Source organism: Genypterus blacodes, unplaced genomic scaffold (assembly GCF_046128005.1).
Source record: "Genypterus blacodes isolate CSIRO-AG114 ecotype Tasmania unplaced genomic scaffold, CSIRO-AGI_Gbla_v1 ptg000093l_1, whole genome shotgun sequence".
In the NCBI taxonomy this organism is placed as follows: Eukaryota; Metazoa; Chordata; class Actinopteri; order Ophidiiformes; family Ophidiidae; genus Genypterus; species Genypterus blacodes.
This window is the reverse complement of record NW_027466897.1, coordinates 2,518,425-2,542,500: the sequence shown is the minus strand read 5'-3', so window position 1 is coordinate 2,542,500 and position 24,076 is coordinate 2,518,425. Positions and strand designations below refer to the sequence as shown.

At 43.5% G+C, this 24,076-nt stretch overlaps 1 protein-coding gene across 1 annotated transcript; it reads right to left on the bottom strand.

The window, feature by feature from the left end:
• Positions 1–2,179: 2,179 nt before the first annotated feature.
• On the bottom strand, positions 2,180–13,568 carry LOC143007656 (carboxypeptidase O-like). Its single transcript, XM_076159073.1, has 12 exons — positions 13,472–13,568; positions 10,004–10,103; positions 6,300–6,363; positions 5,335–5,436; positions 5,029–5,139; positions 4,626–4,742; positions 4,435–4,528; positions 4,236–4,328; positions 3,978–4,087; positions 3,818–3,902; positions 3,441–3,521; positions 2,180–3,349 (listed from the first exon to the last, which is right to left on the bottom strand). The coding sequence occupies exons 1-12, from the start codon at positions 13,566–13,568 to the stop codon at positions 3,141–3,143; spliced, it is 1,263 nt and encodes a 420-aa protein (XP_076015188.1). The 3' UTR covers positions 2,180–3,140.
• Positions 13,569–24,076: the final 10,508 nt, after the last annotated feature.

Genomic DNA, 24,076 nt, shown 5'->3' with positions numbered 1-24,076 from the left:
CATAAAAGGGGGATCGAGGATTGAAGGTTTTCCACAAACAACAGCTGTTCCAATATCTGTAGTTTTGTAAGAATCTCTTTGTATTGTATTGACTGCAACAAGTAGGACTTTTACATCGGGGAGATTTGACAAAGGCTCCAGTTCTTGCCTGTGTTTGTGTCCATTTTGTGTACGACGGGGAGCCTAAAACCATGAGAGAGAGAGAGAGAGAGAGAGAGAGAGAGAGAGAGAGAGAGAGAGAGAGAGAGAGAGAGAGAGAGAGAGATGGGCAGGTTAGTTATATGGCTTCTGCAGTGTTTTGAATCTATGTTACGATTCATTTTACTCAAAACAATGAGGACAACATGCAGAGTGAAGTCCAGTTCCTCACACACAATGTAGCAAACAACATCAGACCCACTGCATGAGTTGATTGTGGTCTGTTCGAGACAACAGTGCCACCTAGAGGTAGAAAGCATTACAACTTCTTACCTCCTTAGCTGCACCCCATGGAGCTATGAAGGTTTTGAATTAATGACATGTGTGTGTGTGTTTCCTCATTGACCAGATCATGTCCATGTCCAGCCCTCCATAGTGACGATCGACACACACACACACACACACACACACACACACACACACACACACACACACACACACACACACACACACACACACACACACACACACACACACACACACACACTGACTATCTCCTGATACAAACTCTGCCAACACTTATTTCCCATCGCCCCCCTGCAGAGACAGAGGACACTGTGGACCCTGTCTGTCCCGTCCTGCTGTCTGTCTTGTACCTAAATATGTCGATGTCCGGATTTTTGGAATCATAAATCCAATGAACTGAAGATACACAATCAGACACACTACACACAATAATCACACAAACACTAAGTAGTGGCGGATGAGTCACGTCCATCAGGGCATTCTGTGTCTTCCCCCAGAGTGTTAGTGAGATATTGGCTATTTCCTGTTTTGATGGCAAGTCATTTTACAGGCGGACAGAGACACAGATGGCCCGCTCACCTTTTGGTGATGGTCTGTGACTGACATGATTGCTATACTGTCCCTGATAGCCTGTGTTGTTGTCCTCTCTCTCGCTCTCTCTCTCTCTCTCTCCACTCGCTCTGTCCATCTGCCTCATTTGTGTCCTCGTTTCTGCTTCTCTATCTGTTGACAAAAAACACACAAATACAAGTTATTTTCTGTTTCGCTATCTCATGCAACAGTTCCAGAGATAGACCGCGTAGACGAGGACACGCCTAGTTTTTTAAGGTTCAAGACGAGGCCATTCTGCATAGACAGTGGATGAAGAGGGAAGATGAGTCATGGTTAGAATCACAACTTTAAGAAGCTGGTTGGCTTCCCAAAGTTTTTAAGTTAAGAAATATTGAATGAATAGAATGTTGAATGTAGAATATGAATAATCTGTAATATAGAAATGTTTAGTCTCTTTGGGATGAGACTTTGCTGTGTCCTTACATCTGACCCAACATGGCATCAGATCAAACTGGAAGCTACAGGTGATGCCATCATACTGTTGTATCACCTGGCAATTACTATGACGCAAGAACACACACATACACACCTTAAGAGAGAAAGACACACACTTCTGTCGTCTCCCCACACACACACACACACACACACACACACACAGTCACTCATATCTGCCCATGATCACGGACCTGCAGGATGACCATGTGTCATTCTGAGCCGGCTTTATTATCGATCACCATTCCTAATGATGGGGAGATGCAGATGATGGCGCCGGCTGCATTGATTGCCCGTGACAGTTATAAAGCATGGCATAATTCTCATTGATTATAAGTGACAGCATGTAAAAAATGGTGTCATCTGCATCGATTAGCAGAACCAGCGAGTACTGGGCGTGGAGGAGCGCGGCGGCACATGGATGCACCGCTCAGCAGCCCTCACGCTAACACTCCTGTTCATCATCTGAATGGGTGGCACCCACGCAGACACCAGTGTGTTAAGCCATTAAAGGTCACAGGGCACAGTTGAGGGCATCAGCGGTGATGCATATCAGAGAGACACCCACAGAGAGATGCACCGTGTTCAAATAAAGTGATTTAATGTTTATCTGTGCAAAAATAGAGCAAAATCACCAGGTTAAACTCTTATAGAAACAAAAGCACTATTTCACCATTTAAACTTGTTGAATTTGAATCCTATTTGCCACCAGAGGGAGTGATAGAGTTGGTCTCAGTGTCGGAATACATGTGGTGTGGTGTGGTGTGTGTGTGTGTGTGTGTGTCACTGCAGCTGCTTATTATCTTTGTCCCTTGGCAATTCACCCTTCTTCCTGTCCTGTTGAGGTTTCATGTGAGCTGGAATATAAATCTATTCTACTGCTGTGCACAAACACACACACACACACAGACACACAAACACACACCTTTGGGGATCAGCCCATTCCCTGGTCCATCACTTATCGTCACATTAGTTATTCAGCTGCACTATGTCAATGTCACATTGTCAATGGCAAACTGTGTGTGTGTGTGTGTCTGTGTGTGTGTGTGTGTGTGTGGTCTAGACGACACTGTGGGCATCTAAATCTGAAGAGAAGGTGTACGTTCAAAGATGCGTGTGAGCAAAACTAACAATGAACAGGGGATGGAGAGAGAAGGACTGAATCTCATTGAACCTTTAATAACGTCTCTGTAAAATGATGAAATGATTCTTTTCTGTTCAACTCTATGCCACCAATAAGTTATATTGACAGAGCAATCACCAAAAATGAAGTTATATGTCAGAAGGTAAAGCCAAACAGAGGGTCCTGTGTGTGTAAAATGGTGCAATGCTGCCCCCTGTTGTGATTAAGAGGAATACAATTTATTCAAATCAAGTCAAGCTTCTCTATAATGCACAACAATATGATTCTCACCTGTCAGCAGATATATTTAAGGAAAATTTTAGATGTTTATGCAACTTTTTCATCTCTATCTCTTCCTTTTTGTATTTATTATCCCATCATTATGTCATCACGCCTTAAATGTAATCATTGTTTAAATGCATTCATTAGGACATTTATGATGTCAGTCTATTACAGAGTGTCACTCTACATAGTGCAAAGTCTATACAAATGCAAAATGACTGTATTTGTGATTTTCTCCGTCCTATTCCTAAACACCTGTGCTGAGAGACACGGCCATGAGATGACTCCATATCGTCACAGCAACCACAGTCACCATACTAATGCGGGTGGCTGTGTTGACAGCAGAGCTGGGGAAGGCCTTATCGTGGACATGGGTCATGATGGACATGGTTCCTGTGTACGCCTCCTCACAGGCCGGCTTGATCTGATTCTCTGGAAGCAAGTGGCCGAACTCTCCTGGAGGATATGAAGGATATCAACAAGCAGTATTATCACACTGATCACTCCTGGATGGCACTGATGTGAGGCACCAGGGAGTCCGGCTCACCTTTGTCTCTCAGCTCAAAGGTGTAGGAGAACGGGATGCCGATGAGTCGAGCCCAGTCACGACTTGACCCTGAATTTGCATCTGAGGGTGAGAGAGACGATCAAAAAGAGGAAGAGAAAGGGAGAAAGAGAGAGAGAGAGAGGGAGAGAGAGAGGGAGACAGAGAGGCAGGGAGGAGGGGTCAAAGCAGGACATGGTTGAGAGGACTTTGCCCATCTGTTTGTCCCACATAAAGGGAATCTAGTGATGTTGCCCTTGATACCAAAGCTATGAGGAGGAGCAGTGTTGGACATGACATCAATAGTAATTAGTCAAGACAGGCAACAAAGGGAAAGACCTGGACCTGTGTGTGTGTGTGTTTACAGGTGTGTATCTTACAGAGGATTTGTGGGGATGTTCCTACTCTGTACTCCATTCCGTATAACCTCTTCATCTCTGCCGCTGCTGCCTGACCCACAGAGACCTACAGGGACCACAAAGACGTTTAGAGTCAACACGCTGCTTTTTGGTCAACAATCAAATGGCAAAACACACTCACCAGTTCATCATAGTTGGGAGCAGTGATCTGCGGGTGTCCGTATGGTAGAAGTATGAGCTGCCCAGACGAGTGGATGGTGAGGAAACACAGAGTCCGATTACTAATGGAACCTAAAGACACATAACAATGAGAGGAGATGGCAATTACTGCACTTTTTATACAAATCTAATCATCTTTTCGACAGACATACCCCATACTTAAACATGTCACATATGTTTAAAGCATATATTTTTAGTCAGGATCAGTGGAGAAACACACCCAGAAACTTCATCACAGCTTGAGCCTCAGGTTGAGACCCTGCTGATTCCCCAGGGTAGATGTTTGAACAGCAGTTAAACGACACACCCACCGCTGAGGGGAGAACAGAGGAATGAAACAATGTACATCCACATATAATTCATGATGTAATGTACTAAATGTACACAAACATAATCCTGATTAGAAACACGCGACTCACTTCCCCAGTTGGCGTCGAAGTTTCTGTTGAGATCGACGCCATAACAGTCGCAGCCTGCAGGGGGCAACGAACGTGACTTTCTCCACAGACGGGTCTGCATTGAAAGCCACAGACGGGCGGTTATTTAAGCGTATTTAAATGTAATCATTGACCAGAATTGAGTCAAGTACTGAAAGCTGAGCAGCGCTCACACTTTGGTTGCTCCAGGTGAATATGTATCCGTCCACATTGACGACGGGGGTCACATAGATGTCTACGTTCTGCAGCATCTCAGTCAGCTTCTTATTGGTTTTATAGGTCTGCACGATCTGAGGGCCAAAAGCATTACAGCTGGAGGACATTCAAACACTAAAATGTGCAATAAATTCCACTAATGAATCAGTCTGACTTTGATTGTTCATAAAATCTAAACATAAAAAACATTCTGCCCCTGCATCTGATTTAATTTGTTTGGTCGCACAGCTATGAAAAACTAGAACAGGTCTCAAAATGCTCACGTATATCTTATTTCTAACACTTTATTCCAGGGATCTTTCCTGTTTAGCTCTACAGAATGAAGCCGTTTGTCTGTTGATCCTGTCTGGGTGTGCAAACCTCTTTGACAAACCACTGGCAGAAAGCAGGAGAGATCCACTCCCGAGCGTGGATCCCACAGTCCATCCATATCACACTCTTCTGCAGGCTCTCTGGGTTCTTCAGGCCCAACTGGAGGTGCGGAAAACAACAAAATGTTATGGATGGTATCATCATTTACTATTTATCACCTTTCTAACCTGATCTGACCCCAAATCCCCTTTTTATTCCCTGTTTTTGACATTCTTTGATTGTGTGTGTGTGTGTGTGTTTGTGCGTACATGTGCTTCCATTAAATAGAAACAAAGACGAAATGATGTCTGATACCTTTAGAAAGACGATGTCTCTTTTTTCAGAGGTGTTGCCGTAGCTGGCAGAGGAGATCAGGTCTGGGTTTTCTTTCTGCACCGTTCCCATCCACCTGCTGATCTACACAATGGAGATGGGATGGGAGTTTTGTAAAAAGAGAAGTTCTCACACACATACAGTATATGGATGTTTTATCATTTTTATAATGGTAATAAAGGCTTCATCTGGTCAACGTCCATATGCAAATTCAAAAGATAAACTTCAGATCATAAATGAGACTAAAGGCTTTGAGCTTGAGTAGAATCAGAGAGAAAGAAAGGCATTTATTGCTAATAAATGGTCCTGCCTGATAACCGCAGCTGCACACAATGGAAACAGTCTGTGATGTCATTATGTAACTCTCTTATCAAGTGTGTAGCCTTGTCTAATGGCTAACAGATACAATATGATCAGATACAGACATACTACAATACTACACTAATATAAAGTATTTGTATTTGTGTAACCCATAATCAAGATCATATAATAGATAGGGTAGACTATCATGGCATTAACCCATAAAATACTCCAACTGTCATATCAAGATACAATGGGACTTTATGGATTTTATAAATGTTTCCATGAACATTTTTAGAGATATCCTGGTCAGTTTGATGAAAGTTAGTGGAAAGTTAGGCTTTGGATTAACAACAACATCTTTCTGGTGGGCATCCATTTAAAAAATAAAGATGTAATAAATACCTTTTATAAAATAATATCTGAATTATAACTCACTCATTTGATCAATAATCAATCAATAATAAAAAACATCAATGTTAATGACAAATTTCAATGTTGTTAAATGATAAAATGCTATCTTATAGAGGGAAAATGAATAAAGTTGCAGATGTGATGCCTGTGAGGACATGCATGTATACGAGATAGTTGTAATAACATCGACTTCCACATTTTGATGTAAGTAAAGATGCAAGTTAACCTCTTACCTCCTCCATACGGTGATATTTGGTGTAGTCATAGTTCTTTGTTGATTCCAGCCCTCCCACTAACCTGTAAACAAAAACAACCGGGATTAATCGATAATGGATTTGATTCATTTCAATGGAGAGGGGACATAGTTACTGTTACTGTGAGTACTTATGTTGAATTCTAATTACCACACTTAAAACACATTTCAGATGACAAAAAAACCAAAGTGCAGCTTTTCTCTTACAGTCTGCATTAAGATTTGCAACTCACCCCAAACCATCATTTAAAAGCAGCAGGGTCAAGCCCAGTCCCCAAAATCTAAGCGATGTCGTCTCCATTTGCTTGTTGACGCGGTCGTTCACACAGCCTTGCACAGTAGTGATGGACCCTCTCTGTAACCAGCAGCACTGAGCCACTCTGGGCCTCTTATCATCTCACTATCATGCTCACATACAGTATTATGAGCCTATTTATGATCTCTGTAACCATAACATATGGGACCGATGTGACAACAGGAGTTTATACAATGGGGAAGTGATACTGTTGAGTTTGTTCTGAAGTAGCCATGACGTACAGAGGTATAATAAAGACATTTCAAAGGAGGTGAGGCCATTTTAGTGACAGTGGATGGCAGGTCTGATAATCCCCAACTGATAAACCATCAACCTTTTATTCCACCATGGCTGCTTCCAAAGTTATCCAACAAGCTTTACCTGCTGTTGTTACAGCGCTATCAGGCCGATCGATATTTCATTTTTGGCTAGAAGTATGAGTAGAACCCTTCCAGTTGCTCTCTTCTGCACTTTGTACCCCTTTGTTCTGCACTTTGTACCCCTCTTTACTCCTTATGTACTTTGTAACCCTTCTTGTGTTTACTTGTACCCCTTATCTTGCATGAATGCATGTATTCTTGTACGTTTTTGCACTAGAGGTGATTCATTCTCCACTGTACAGCAACTGCTCCACACAACAATTTCCCTCTGGATAACAAAGTTTAATCTTATCTTATCTTAGTGAGTACAGCTGTCCGTCAGGTTTGGTTAGAGTGTTTTCATGTATCCTGATCTGACTTTCATCAAAATGCCACCTAGCTACAGAAATTCACTGAAGTCCATGAAGAGACAGACAGACAGACAGACAGACAGACAGGAAACCGATATCAAAAGGTTGAAGGCTTCTTTGTTTTATCTTTATCTTTATTTCTCTGACCCAAACTCTGCTATAACCTACGAGTCTACATTTAGTCTCCAGCTGCATTCTGCACTGTCAGGAGAGGACGAATCAATGTGTGTTGTTGTTGTTGTCCTCGTCGTCCCCTTTATCAGCTGACGTGGATAATATAATTGAGTGTTGCTTCTCACTCAGGGAAGCATCAGGAGAAGAGAGAGAGAGAGAGAGAGAGAGAGAGAGAGAGAGAGAGAGAGAGAGAGAGAGAGAGAGAGAAGTGGGTGGACTGGATAAGTTGGACGGCTGCTTGGACATTTGCAAACACAGACTTTTAAGGCTGGAAAATTTATATTTCTGGAGGAATTGGCAAACAAACAAATCTGTGGCAGGAGGTGGAACCGTTGTTGGGATTATCTCTTATTAAGATAATGATCGAAATTCCCTGTTGAGAATTTTTGGAATGGGTGCCAAACTGGCTCTCTGCTGCTATCTGAAGAACAGTGTAGAGGAGAAGAATGCCATTTTACGGTAAGAGAAGAAGACAATCAATGAATTAATGTATTTCTGTATCACGGCATCAATTTACAAATCCTCACAATCAGCTCTTAAACCTGTTCTCTAGTTTGCACACCACCAGAGCTTCCAGACGACCAGAGCAGTTAACCAGTGAGTCCAGTGACAGTGAAGCAGGTGAGGAGAGCTTGTTTGGGCCACAAGGGCCGAGAAGGAGCCGAGAGCACAGGCAGCAGAGCCGGAGAAGGAGCCAGACAGACACCAGTGCCACCGAAGAAGTTCCAATGGACTCTACCTCGTTGAGGCGAGGATCAGACCGAGAGTTAGAGGCCTTCATCAGCATGAGAGACCAGGCGGACAAAGATACAGAGGTGAGGGAGGAAGTGTGTACACTGTGTTCATTGTTAAGATTTATAGTTGAATTTTAGGTGGAAATTGTTGCACCACATGGGCATCAGAAGCAAATGTATTCATTACACACAGAAGTCTTACATTTATACACAGATCTCCAGATGTTTTTAGTTTTTTGGGGGGAAAAGCAGTAAACCAGTAAAGTCCTTTTGGTATTTACTATACGTCTCTGAACTTCTTCTCTGAGCTCTTCTCTGAGCTCCCTGATGTAATTATCTAATAATTGGAGAGGACAAACAGGATGAGTCTCAAAGAAACCTTTCACCCTCCAACATGTCGCCTCTTAGGCCTCCAATTACAATGAGATCTAAGTCAAATTTCATTAACCTGACCTCAATCCAAATAATCAAATTTAGTATTTCTATTTGTTTTCAGGAGTCCAAATTTCAATGTATTTTGCCAGAACCTCGAAGTTTATCAAGTTATGTATTAGGAAAATACCACAGAAAAAAGGAAGCTAAAGGAAAGTAAATATTGAGACTGGCTGGGTCGACACAGCTGCAGTGGGTTGCTAATGTTGCTCTGTGTCTGACGAATGCATAAAAACATTAAAAGACAAAACTTTAAATAACAGGATGTGTTCTGGTGTTCATGTTCCACCTTCTGGCCCCTAAATGGAGTGTTTTTGAAACAAATATGCCTCTGAAAGTGACACAAAACACTAAATTCTAATTTATTATTCTGTTTCCCAATTTTTTTTTATCTGGAAGAAGAACCATCACTTTTAGGCTTTTAGAATGTGATTGCATCTCAGTGACTGCAGCATTATTCTCTGAGAGCGGTGAGTTTCAGCTGAGTGAACAATGTGACATGCAGTCATCACGTTCACACTCACACTCACACACACACACACACACAAACACACACACAGGGGGAACATTGTTACTATACGGTGCTTCCATGATGGGAATGTGGGCCAAAGGAAAGAGGAATGTGGCCTTATCCACTTAACCATGCAGTCTAACCACGCTGAGAGAAATGGGACAAGACTGAATACGGAATCTTCTGTTATTTCTTTGTGTCAAATTACACGCCAAGCGCCAATTTAACTTTGTCTTTTAACCTGTTATCCTGTTGAATATACAGGCTATTTCTGAATTCATAAATATGTTAAGATATGTTCTCTCCAGCCGAGAAACAGATAAGGATCAGGTATGAATGTCAATATTTGTTGACTGGTGTGTGTGTCGGTGTGTGTGTGTGTGTGTGTGTGTGTGTGTGTGTGTGTGTGTGTTTATAGGAATGGGAGAAGCTGAATTATGACATACACACTATCCGCTATGCCAGACGAGAAGTTCGATCTCGATGGAAGAAAATCCTGCTGCATTTAGGTGAGCTTCTATAGTCGTCTATATCGACTCTATCGGCTTTATTGTACTCCAATCTACAGTTCTCTCTCTCCCACTCTCTCAGGTTATCAGTGTGAGGTTGAATCCTTGCTGTGTGTGAACAGACAGAGCCGCCTCAGTAGAGAGCGGGAGCACGCTGACAGAGCGGCCCAACTGCTGCAACAGCTGCTGGACCAAACCTCCCTGTTTCCACTCGGGTCTGCCCATCCCAGTGGATACATCTACGTCATGGTGCGTGAACACATACACACACACACACTTTTTCACCCTTCTGTCCTCACCTGTGTCGTCTCCTCTTCTTTCCACAGGACCGCCTGGTGTCACTGGACAGTGCTGAGGACTTTGTCAGGGTGGCCCAGAAGAAATATCCCAAAAAAGAAGCTTAAGAGACAGAGAGAGAAAAGGAAAGAAACTGCGAACGTTACAAACTTTCAAACCATTTAACAGTAACCGATCTGTGTCACTCTGAATATCGTTACACCGCAATTTTACACATTCCTTTACTGTGAAGTGTTTGCTCTATGGTAGTAATCTGTTACTTACTGTTGAAATTCTTTTTTTTACTTTGATGGCTAATGTATCACTTTTAAATGTATTTTATTCCCTTGCAGAGCATTTAATGTTTAAAATACACATTTTTAATGTTGGGTGTTTTCATGTCACCCCTCATTATAAAGGCAATATTTGGAAAATTAAATATTGTCATGAAAGAAAATCTTGAAAATGGTTTTCAAATGAAGTTTACAAGCAGTTTTTGTATTCTTATTCTTATTATAAGTTATTATTATTAAGTCTGAACTACAATTAAAATCTCAAATATGAGGTTTATCAGATAGACTTTATATTTGTTTCACTATTAAAAAAAAAGACAAAATTGAAGGAAAAGTTTCCCGGAAACCAGTTCATCAGGCTGTGGCGGCTTTGACCTACAGGTGGCAGCATTTCCCCATATTCACACAGGTCACACAGAAGGAAACTTGTTGGAAAAGTCTGTACTCTGGATGGAGTGAATACCTTTACATTTATTTAACTGTAAGATTGAATATTTTCTTTTCTGTTAGGCAACAAGTGTAAGAGTCATTTTCAGTGACATTTCTATGCCTTAATTCTGTGTAAATGGAGAAAACAAGATCTATGAATACTTTACTTGTGATGAAAACTGATGTGTAGCTGTTTGTTATGTTTTCCACATTTTCATTTAAAGTCAAAATAACAGATTTATATCAGAAAACTAAGATTACTAAAGTGTATTTTTGGCGATTTCCCGATGAGAGGAGGTTGAGGTTTTGTGCAGGACATCGATGATAACTCGTCTCACCCTGGATCTCACTCAAAAGCACGATTTGAAAGAATTATGAAATCATTTTCCACGGACAGACTCAGAGCGTTCATACAAGCGGTGATTGCAGTGTGTCACACAAACAGAGAGAGAGAGAGAAAGTTTACTCTGACCCAGATATCGTTCTCTCCAAGGCCCCTTACCAAGTTAGGGAAACAGATGTGGAACTAAATTGGGGGAGGGGAGGAATATGAGGGGCGGACCAGGGCTCTGGCAGGGCTGAAAGGTATTGTGCTGCACTGCCTGCACCTTTTTCTCATTATGCCACTGTGTGTGTACGTGTGTCTGTGTGTGTGTGTTTGTGTGAGTGAGATTGCATGATGCTGACGTCAGCCCTCAACTTTTCACTGAAACTGTATCCCCCATTTTTATAATCTGACAACCAAAGAGAGACGGAGAAACGAGGGGAAAGACACTTTACTTTCTGAAGAGGGAAAGGGAAAGGAAGGAGTGTGTGTGATGGGTGGGGGGACATTTTCACCTTATATCTCTTAGGGAAACGCCACATTTACTGCAACTGAGGAATGTTAGTGTGTGTGTGTGTGTGTGTGTGTGTGTGTGTCTGTGTGTGTGTGAGTATCTGAGGGTTGACAAACTCTCCAGGAAACTTTGAATGAGAGAAAGAGGTGAGCAGTGTTTTTCTCATTATATCACTGAGTGTTCTGGACCTTGTGTCAGTCAGTCTGTCCATCTGGTCTGTTACTGTACTTCCATCTCCACCTTTAAGATGACTTTTCTTGTATATTTGCTTTATTTTTCTATTTCTTTCTTGTTAAATCAAAAAAGGAGCCTCGTCGCTTTTTACTTGCCAGGTTTGGCACAGTGGTTCCTGTGACTCTAGAGGGCGCTGTGCAAAGTCAGGGAACTCCACGGGGGCTACTTCCTGTTTGATGCTGGCCTAAAGTGATGATCAGCAGCTTTGGTTCTCTCTCAGAGTTAGATTTGATTCCATTGGTGACGCATTTCACCAACGGAATAAAAAACTATTACATAACATCCATAAACTGAAGCTCTAGTCGCAAGACAAGAAGCTTTTGCGTAATTTGATTGAGAAATGCCTCTTTTTACTCTTTTACCAGCAATGCAACAGCAGTTACACCCACCCACACATACCCACACACACACACACACACCCACACACACACCCTCAGTAATTCGTAACGGATGTTTAGAGAATCGAGCAAATAAACCAGGCCGTGGTGCATTGACCCTGTTGACTGCAATCTGCAGGTCAAAGGTTAAGAGTCTGCTCAGGAAAGGCAACATTATTGCGGCGCTTTCAAGTCTCAGCTCCAATTCTAATTTTGTTATTGTTTCTTTTGTTTTTTTGTGGGGGGAGGAAGTTCTTTAGAGTATCATAGTTCAACAATTTAATGATCCTAGAATTTAAAAAAAACACACACACACACACATACACACACACACACACACACACACACACACACACACACACACACACACACACACACACACGTACTGTATAAAGGGGGGTTTAGGCAGGGGATCTCTTCACTGGTTGATTTCTACCTCTGGATGAAATGTGACATCGTTTCTAAGGAGGAGCGGTGAGGTTTTGGCCACGTGATGGATGAAGTATTTCATTCTCCATATTTGTGTCAATGAAACGTTACATGGACTCAACACTCCAGTTATTTGGCTGTTGTTTAAGGTCATGATGTTTAAGCTGCATGTGATCCATCATCATTTGTTGGCACTGGGGATATTGGGACTCGACCTATAGAGGTTTACTAAGCCTGCGTTCCAGCAAAGCAAGAGAGGAGAACATGAAGAACTCTGCTCACTGGGGAGTGAAAAGGGATTACAGCTGAATGTATAGACACACATCTCATTCACATGCATTTGGAACAGGCTGTATAACACCAGCAAGGGAGCATCCAGATGTAGTGTGTGTGTGTGTGTGTGTGTGTGTGTGTGTGTGTGTGTGTGTGTCTTCGATGTGGTTTCGTCTCTTTGAATCCTGTCACACAGCTGTAGAGGCCGCAGCCTCACCCAACCTGCCAAAAACTCCCTGCCACATGTTCAAGTGTGTTTATGTACCAGTGTGTGTGAAGAAGGACTGGATAGACTGATAGAAGAGAGAGAGAGAGAGTGGCGGGGGGATAGGGAGAGGAGGATGAAAAGAGATCAGGCCAAGAGTGAAGAGGACAAATTAGAGGGAAGGTGTGTTAGAATGACAAAGAGCTGATGTGGTCTCTCACTCATCCTCTCTCTCTCTCCCCCTCTCTCTCTCTCTCTCTCCCCTCTCTCCCCCTCCCTCTCGCTCTATTTCTCCCTGTCTCTCTGGAGGACAGACAGTGTTTCATTCACCTTTATGATCACCTGGCAGGGTTTCCTGTCAACACTCATCTGATGTTCAGTCAAAGTACCTGATCTGTGCCGCCGAGCTCACAGCAGCGGCGCAGGGAGCCACGGTGGTGGCTCATCATTGCTGTGCCATGAATCAGCAGCTGGATCAGCAGCTGGGCTGAGGCCCTATAGATTAACATCTATACTGACAAAAGTCGGGAGAAAAAGCTTTTGAGGTAACAGACGGCTCGACTGCAGCTGATGTCACGAGATGATGGCGCAGATGGAGACACAGATCAGCCTGTGTTCATAGAGATAAAACTACACACATAAAGAGAAACAGGAAGCTCCACAGACACACACACACACACAGGTACGCTCCACTGCATGAACTGTGCCCCTACCTTGAGATATGCACGTGTTTAAGACATCACTATGAGACTTGTGTGTGTGTATGTGTGTGTGTGAGAGTGTGTGTGTGTCTGTGTGTGTGTGCGTGTGTGTGCCTGTGTGCGTGTTTAAAACCACACGTTAATGCATGTGCCACATTCGGGATGTTAATGACAGAGAGGGGACAGCGTTCCCTCTCAGAAATAGAAGCGATCTGGAATACTAATCGGATTCTAATTTAGATTCCATGATGAATCTAAATTCTATGCACCACAAGATAGACTAAAGCAGGAAGCTGTGACCTCATGCTCAGTCCCTTTAGTTTCAGTCAAAGTGATTTTCTGTCCTAATTATGAATAAGAAAAGCAAAACAAGAGAAGTTACTGCAAAAGGCATCAAATGTTCCATTAAATCATCAAGCATCAAATTCAACAAAACTTCCTCAATCAGGCACAAAAATGTATATATAAAAAAAAACCTGTATAAACACGACACGACTGGATGGACGTGTGGTTCAGCAGTAGTTCATAAGTGGCTTTGGACATCACTGACATAAAAACCTCTTTGTGCCGCCATGACGTCATACGGCACAATGTCAGTCAAAAAGCCGGCGCTGTGGGAACCAGAGCAAGATCCGATTGACTGAGTGTGACCCCAGACACACAGACTGGTGCCGCGCTCTTTCTGTCGGAGGACTCCCGACTCAAGACTGAGCCGTTTAGCAGTGGATCGTCCAAACTGGCTTTCCAGCTGTGTGTCTGTGCCGCCCGTCCGTCCGCTATTCACAACCCCGTCTGTGGTCAAACTCAGACACTGGTGACATCATCTAATGAACTCAGAGATTGTGCCAGAGGTTCATATTCTTCTACGACAAATGACCGTAACCTGTAACCCGGAGCGGGAGAGGCGGTGGGAGAAAGGATGGATGGACGTCATTTGCAGCACTATTATCACAATCTACGGTCCTGAATTCCAATTATTTTAACAGCCAGAGAGATACGCTTGCCTACAATTTAAGAAAATAGGACAAACACAGTATAATTGTGTGTATTTTGGATTCAGCGAGGATCAACTGCTTCAAATAAACCATCCCAGGGGACAAATGAGAGGCCGCAAACCTCAGCACATCTGTACAAGATGTGAAGTACAAAAAACATCCAATAAACACCAGATCAGATGATATTATCTGTGTGTGTGTGTGTGTTTGTGTTTGCACATTCGGAAGATTGGCGTGACGTCACTGGGGGCAGACGGTTGGCACGTCGGGGCATCTTCCTTCCTCCTTCCTCACTCTTTGTCGGCGTTTTGTTGACGAGCCCACGACACCACGATTCTGGCATCACGTTTAATGTTGGACATCTGTTTCTGTGGTAACTTCTTGTGTGTGTGTGTGTGTGTGTGTGTGTGTGTGTGTGTGTGTGTGTGTGTGTGTGTGTGTGTGTGTGTGTGTGTGTGTGTGTAGGTACAGGGTGTAGTTTTGCTTGGGGACACTGGATGTGTATCTGCCTGACTCCGCAATCTCCACTCCACTGTGAGTCACCGCCCAGTAATCCACCCTGGTACACACACACACACACACACACACACACACACATACATTATAAATACTAGGCTTCCACCGTCATGAGCTCACTGAAAAACAGCTGCCATAGACTCACAGAGGTCAACAAAGGGGGAAAGCTGCGTGTGTCTAACAGCCTATCTGTCTCCTGATCTGTCTCCACATATTTACTGACTATACGTCTGTCTATCTGTCTGTCTGTCTGTCTGTCTGTCTGTCTGTCTCTGTCTGTGTGTGTGTGTGTCTCTGGCTGAGAAAAGTATCAATTCTGTACTTCATTCAAACATCAAGAGGTTAGACTGATGAACTGAGCCAACATCTGAAAAGTCAAAAGGACTCAGGGTCCAAACTTGAAGCCAAACTTCTCTCACTGTATTGTGATGTCCAGCATATTTGGTTTGGATGTGCTTCACCCTTTGACCTGTGTGCTGAATAAAGAGAAGCAAAGAACACAACTGTGTAAGTAGATGACACAATAGTATGAAGGATTGGTAAATAATCCAGTTGCTGTTGATGTGTTTGCTCAACCGATATCGTGTTGGAATGAATTACAGCATTCTTGCTATAAAACCTTTAACTGCAACATGATTCTTGATCTGAATCTTTTCTCTCCATGGCATTAAAGTATGTTCTCTTTGGTGAATGTGAGTGTGAGTGTAAGTGTGTGTATGTGTGTGTTTTTGCATGCATCTAAGTTGGCTGTGCCTCCTATCTGGCTCAAAGACTGTGCACCTCCTCCCTGCCCTCTGGGAGGAACAGATTAACCACACACACACACACACACACACACACACACACACACACACACACACACACACACACACACACACACACACACACACACACACACACACACACACACACACACACACACACACACACACACACGCCTCTGGGGTAGCCCCATCAAAAAGGAGGATTGTGTAAATGATAGAGAACACCACAGTGGTGATCCAGGAAGGAATGGAGAGGGAAAAAAAATGAAAGTGTAGTCACTAGTGTAGTCAGCTGCTCCAACATGAAGGGAGATGGGGAGCGAGACTCAAACCACAGCTAGAAACCCGGGAGGAGAACAAGTGAAGAAGAAGCAGATGGAGGGGGAGACAGTTAAAAGAGGTCCGGTTTGGTTTTCTACTGAAACATGTTCAAAGTTGGGGGGAGAGAGAGAGAGAGAGAGAGAGAGAGAGAGAGAGAGAGAGAGAGAGAGAGAGCGCGCTGCAGTCACGTGAAAACCTCATGACTGCTAACTTTAGGGCTTTGAATCCAATTTTCCAGGAACAGAACAATGACACAGTTGATAAAGTGATTACATGCTGTTTGTTATTATTCCTGAAATGATGAAGTGAGAGGGAATAGAAAACAATAGCATTGTGGCTCATCTGAACCCCAACTCCCCCCCCTCTTTTCCTGTTCGCCCACATTAGGTGAATTCTAGCCAGTGTTGATACAAGTCTTACATATAGGACCCCCCTCCCCCTCCCCCCTCATGACCCTCAGTGGGACCTGTGTGCTTAAGACGACCCAGCGATGGAGACTTTGGTTTATTATTCCTGGCTATGACTCGTAGAACCGTTAGCATCATAAATGAGCCGTGGCTGAGTCGAAGGGTCCAATAGCTTCTCACTGACATCACGTTGGGCTGAAACCGGTGGGAGATGGAGTTCTCCACGAGTTAACAAAAGTAGTTTAGAATCTTACACGATAGAGATTTAAACAAATGGAATTATAACTCATTAGTCTCATGTAGGACCTCTCCATGTGGTCAGAGGCTCTTTGCTGTTACTTGGAGTGATCATAGTTTGATGAGTGCCAATTTCAGTTCATATGGTTTGCAAAAGTCGACTTAATTGCAGTTTAATCAACCGACTCGATAGAACAGAGTGTGTGGAGCTTGTGCGGTAAATGAGGTAGATGTTTTGTCTTGCTCAGAGGAGGCATGTTCACCTTTTTTTGTCCTCTTTATGACGGAGACTAAAGGGTAAAGAAGTCTTTACTTATCTAACTCTTATCTAAATCTTTTTCTTAGACACGGCAGCAGGGGGGAGAAATGAAATCAGAGATGGGGGAGGTGAAAGCAGGGGAAGTGACTAAGGAGAAAGAGATAGACGGAGGAGGAGGGGTGAGTGATCTGAAAGTTGGGTAAGGGGGGGGGGGGAAGAGGAGGAGGAGGAGGAGAGCCTGACCTGCATATGATGAAGGAGGGATAGTCTGGCAAACTTCCTGTTCTGTGCCAAAGGCAGAATGCTGAATTTAGTTCGCTTTCTTCAAGCTCTCACATTCCACCCATACGAACATGTGGAAACCACAATTCTTCTTCTTTTTCTCAGCAAAAAATGACAGATCATACGTGCTTTGCATTCATGTGTCCAACCTGCTGCTTCAATGTAGGGGATTTTATTTATCTTTCTTTGGGCTGAGTCACATATACAGATACGAGGAGGAAACATTTACTCTTCCTCCATTAACATCTGGCCCGCGATTGAAAGGGCAGAGCTCAGGAAGTTGTGGAAATATCTATGGCTTGATTTCATCGTGGATTTGTTGTGGGCGTGTGCGAGGCCGCCTGTGGTTCTCTGTGCAGGGGGTCCGTGAGACGCTTAATAAGCCCTCACATTTACATTGTTTGGGGCAAAAACATCTGTTTTTCCTTTTAGGTGGTTCAGTTTTTTGTGTTTTTAGTCGAAACATTTCAGTGTGTAGCTGAGCTTCAGCTGAGTGGAGTCGATCTGGAGGAAAACTATTTTTCTGAATGTCACATGTAATGTAAAGTGTCACCTCTTCTTCCTCCTCTTCCTCTTCATTGACATTTTTTTGGGCTCAAATCAGTAGGTGGCACTAGGTGGGTATGAAATCTGGGGAATATTTGAAACTGTATTTGTCTCACATGTGTTATTGATCATTCAAAATGACATCTAAGCCCAGGCAGTTGATTAATCAGTCTATTTATATGGTCTGGGCTGCTTTTTAGCCATGCAGCGTATGCAGATGCGTGAAGCAGTGACAATCTGGTTTTGACTTCAATAAAATGTTTCTTTTGTGCCGAGCATCAAGGGAAATGAAAGCATTCTGTTCTCTTCTTCTGTTGTATTCAAGTGTGACGCCTGCGGGGCTCCAAACATAAACACGATCGGCTATGCAGCCTTTTAATGCATCGCGGAAAATGAGTAGCAATTGAAAAGTAAAGCAGTACTTTAATGTCCTGCAGACATTAACCGGCGTTTGTTTGTATGGTAGATTACAGTGGACATGAACTTCAGATTAGTTTTCAATTAGCATAATGTCTTGGTAGAGGAAATGGTTTGTTTATGGAAAAGAAGGATGTAGCCACAGAAAGGAAAAGGAAAGAGAGAAGAGCAACCAGGAGGGAGAACACAGATAAAGAGGAAGACCAATGATAAAAAATGACAAATGAGGGCCGCATCTGTTTGTCTTTGATGCAACCAAAAAAAGTCCCCAGAGGAAAAAAACTGCTTTCTGCCTGGCAATCACCAGAGAAGAAGAAGGTTTATCTTTACTGGATAAGAGTCTTTGCTTAACGTGAGGGTGAAGGCCAACAAACACACAAAGCACACACACACACACACACTTTTCTTTAACTCCCCGAGGACCAGACCCCATCCTGTTGTTATCATGATGCATTAGCTGGGTGTGACACGTAACACACACACACACACACACACACACACACACACACACACACACACACATGCAGAGGCAACTCTTTTTATGGCAACTGTAAGGGTGATATAATGATTAGAGGTTTCCAAATGATGGATACATGAAAACACTGCAGCTCTCAGATCAAACCAGGTCACTTGCCAGACTGGGGGGCGTTGGAGAGGGGGTCTGGGGTTTGTAAGTAGAAGCAGAGAGGAATGAAAGTGATTATAGTGAGGAACAAGAAGAAGAAGAGAAATGGGGGTGAGAGGGACATGGAGGGGGAACGGATGTGGACCAGAGGAGAGAGAAGACAGAGGGAGCACGATTTGGGAATTACTCACAATTTCTGGCGAAACAACTCGAGTTCATTTGTCAAAAATGGGTCAAGTAAAAAACTCCTGCTGACAGTTTAGTTAATGGAGGCGGTGTTATTATAAAAATATAAAAGATAAGATACAGAGTGCTTTGTCCTCACAGAGAGATTTGCTTTGGACAGGACTAAAACTTAAATAGTGGACGTAAAACATATAGAGATGTGACAGCAAATGTGAGATGAAAGGAAGTTAAACACACATATTCAACTCCAATAACACCTCCACCCATACACACCCACATACACACAGATCTAGGTGCTGGTTCGGACTGCAGACTGCGTAGAATCTGCTTTCGAGCTGGAAAGGAAAATTTATGTGAAGGCTGTGTGGGAAAACGTGTGAGCAAGCCCTGGAATTTGTCTTGGAAAAGACAGACACGGGGTGTGTGTGTGTGTGTGTGTGTGTGTGTGAGTGTGTGAGTGAGAAAATGTTTCCTGAGAATGCCACTTTGCCATTTGGTAATTAATAGCCGTTAAAGCCTTCACCCTGCCCTCTGGTCTGAGTGAGTGTGTGTGTGTGTGTGTGTGTGTGTGTGTGTGTGTGTGTGTGTGTGTGTGTGTGTGTGTGTGTGTGTGTGTGTGTGTGTGTGTGTGCCTTTAAGCATGGCACCACACAGCCATGCTTTAAGGCGCTCCCATGTTTTTGCTTCCCGTAGTTCCCACACCTCTCTGGAGCCACACCAGAGGAAGAGAAGCTTCATCCTAAACCATAAACAGGCTGCAGAAATGTCTTATACTGTGCTGTAATGTGATTCAAATGACCAAAGATACAACAGTATGCAGCATCCAGCTCAATTTCTGGCTCTCTTAGCATCGATGACATCTCAGACCTCACATCTGTTATGATTGTGTGGCAAACCTCAAGATTCTTGAAGCATACACCAAATAGCAGAAATCAATCAGAGCACAAATTGAAGCTGGGGTCTGAGTTTGTTTGGCGTGTTCACACATCCACCAAACAGCCACCCTCAGATCTGTCATCTTGTTTTGCATATGTTGGAAAAAAGCAGATTGAGAGATGGACTAAAGGACCGTGTCGTTTGGGATGAGGAAATGAAACAGGAAGTGACTGTATATGTCTGGGTGTGGTTATGGTTAGCCCCTGAGCAAGGCACCGAACCCTCAATTGCTCCCCCCTCTGCGAAGGGTGGTAATATAATGTAAGTCGCTTTGGATAAAAGCGTCTGCCAAATGGTCGTAATGTAATGTTATCACTCTCTACTATCACAATTCTTACAACATGTAACTTCTAGAATGTTGAAATTCTATCACTGAGCGAGCTCTCATGATGGTTTCTCCCGTTGCCGTTTCCAGAATTCCACTGACGGGTGATGGTGTGTGACATGTAAGATATCAGATTCATGCAAAATAATCTACACACAGTGCAGCGCCTACACGCCTCCATGGTGAGGAGCCTAAGAAAAGTTTGGATAAACCATATTTGGTCGGCACAACCAGGGGTTTGTTTTGAATGAGTCCTTTTGCAGTGAACATGTTGTTTCAAAAAATAAAGCAATAACCTCGCAATGCCTGAAGCATGCAGTCATGCCCCCTCACACACACACACACACACACACACACACAAACACACACACACACACAGTCTGTCCATTTATGGTGCTTGTGCTGTTTCACTGTCTCCTCAAGTAGGTAAAGTGCTGAGTCAGTGTTTGTTTCCACATAAGTCAAAATGCGTAGATGTGTCGTCACACCACCGCAGATTGAACAATAGAGGAGCGCAGAGGGCAAGGAACAGGAAAATGAATCAGTCGTTATTGCTTAAGGGTGGACCTTTGGGAAACTGGGGCGCCTGTTATAAAGCAAACACACGTAGATACACACACACACTCACAACTAATAGAAGTGAAGCGTTTGGACCAGCTAACCTGGTGAGTGATGGAGGAACCTGCAGCTCCAGCACCTCTCCCCTCCTCACCATAACACAGCTTCAGAGGAACGTCAGCTGCCAGCCTGAGGGAGACAGTTGCTCCTCTGTTCTGATGGCCCAGCAGATATTTGGGTGCAGGTCAGTGCACAACATCAAAGAGCCGACCTGATGTATCTGCTTCACTGGACAGGTAGCGAAGGAACACAGGCTCTGCTAATAACATAGCCCCTCTGAAGACATGAAAGCTTCTTTTGATCTCCTTGACCTTCAACACAAAAACACACACACACGCTACTACTACTGATGAGGGACGTCACTGAGTTTACACATCTAATGGCTTAACGCTCATGGAGGACACTATTAAGCACATGGAACCAGCAGAATAAAGGCGGCCTGATGTGAAAGGAGACAGAGCGAAGTAAAGAAAACTAAACATAAGTTACCTTTACTTCTTTTGTGCTTTTGTGGCAATTTTGATGCAAATCCAACCTTTAATCATGATGTTATGACCGTTTCTAACAGCATGCAACATGGAGAAAATAATATTTACTATAGAGATCATCATCCAGTCCCAGAGGTACAACGAATACAACACACACACACACACACACACACACACACACACACACACACACGCACGCACGCACGCACACACACGCCCACACACACACACACACACACACCCCCGCACTGTCCTCCCTGTTGTAACAGCCAAGTTTTCCCTAATGCTGGTGGAGAGACGAGCACTGTAATAACCCTCTGGAAGTGTGTGTGTGAGTGTGTGTGTGTGTGTGTGTGAGTGCGTACATATTTCCCAGTCTGTTTCCACTTATTGGCTTCCACTCAGACCACTCTGGACTCCTCAGGCTATGATGTAATGCTAACATTCAGAAGTAGACGAGAGGTGAAGAAATACATTCTGATTTGATTTTAAACGCACACATACGCGTGTGTGTATGACACGGGATATTGAACACAGGTTTCAATTCATGTTCCCGCTGTCATTCCTGATCATTAGTGAGCGGCAGGTACAGGCTCAGGTCAGCCGGTGGGTGGTGGGGTCAGATTGGAGTTTGGCGAGGAAATCCCAGACTTCCCGAGAGGATTTGTGTTGCAGGATTCATCCAGGAGTCTTTATGTGATCTGCAGATTTGTTATGACTCACTGGGCCAGAGTTCGGCTCACAGTATATCTGCAGATACGTGTTCTGACTCCTGAGATACTAAAGACTAGAATATGTGATGAACTCAGGCATGCAGACATCATCATCATCATCATCACAGAGACACTAGAAACTAATACTGCAGGTGTTAATGCTGCCATTTTACTTTTTCCACGGTCACTGGAGTCAACTAGCTGTTAGTTAGAATTGAAAAAAAGAAACAATTGGATCTGTTTTGTGTCCAGATAATAAGAAAAATTCAATAAGTCGTCCCCAGTGCTGCATAAACGCCATTAAATCACCATTTTACAGTGAATATTGTGGCTCAAAAGGGTGTGTAAGGGTGTGTAGGGGTGTGTGTGTGTGTGATGGCTCATGCTTTCAGTCAATGTCAGCACACAAAAAATGTTACATGTCAACAATAAAAGGAGCAGAACAACCAAAGAGTCCAGCATGGAGCTTCAGCAGCTTTTTGCTGCTCTCCCATGAAAAATGTGACGTGACGGAGGAAGATCTCCCTCATCCTCTGCTCCCAGACACACCGTGTAAGGCGCAGTGGAGTCATGATACTTAATTCTATCCTTCCAACATAAACACACACACACTCACGCACGCAAGCACACACACGATCACACACTCAGAGCTTCCATCTGTAGTTTTCAGATACCTCTAATTAGAACCTGGCCCTTCTATGACTCAGACGTTTTGAGGGATGTGATCGTTTCCCAGATCTTCTGACTTTCCAGGCACTCCATGCTTGGTAACTGCACGTCTCGGATATCATAGTGACTCAAACAAAAGCCCACATGTCTGCGGATGATGTCGCTGGATGCTGCTCTCACTCTCCCCCCTCTCCTTCATTCAATTTTTCCCCCCCTTCATCCCCATTCTTCCCATCTCCCCCTCCCGGCCATTCAGAGCTATCCAGTTATGATGCTGGGATTCCTCGCCAATGTTATGGAGTAACCATGGAAACCCTGACCCTGAGCCCCATGAGCAAATGACATAATACCTACGAATACTTAAGATATACAGCACATCAGAGAGCACAATAACATGTCCTTTGAAGGAATTGTCTCTTTGTTTGATGAATTATATTATGGGGGAAGAATTTTACAAAAGTAAAAAACTTAAGCTCCAACGCCTGGAATACTTCCTGGTTTCAACATTGCTCAATTTGCTCAAAGCAGGTTTTTCCCAGCTTATGCCAATGATTATTCCATGTTTCCTGGGCTTATTTTGGTTTATCTCCATAGATTCAGCAGAGAGAAGTTGTTTTCCTGTGACTTGTATGCAAATGTTAAAGGTTTCCGGGTCAGACAGGGGTCAGCGAGGTCACACAGGTCACACTCTGGGCTCCGGCATTCTTTGTAATCTCAGTCCAGAGAGACAACTTACATCTTTGTCCATTCAGCCTCATAACACGCCGCCATTTCTCAATCTGTCAAAGAGGTTTACAAGCCAAGATGTCTTTTTTCTTCACAACAAAACAGAGGGAAGAAAAGCGTATGACTGTCATCTAAGGACACATTTAGTTGGTCCAGCTTCAGGATTTTTCATGCCATATTGTAATTTACAGCTAATCCTGAAGGCCAGACAAAACATTAACCAGAGAATGTTTATCCTTAGACCAAGACCTAGGATCCAAAAAGGACCCATGAGGACCCATGAATA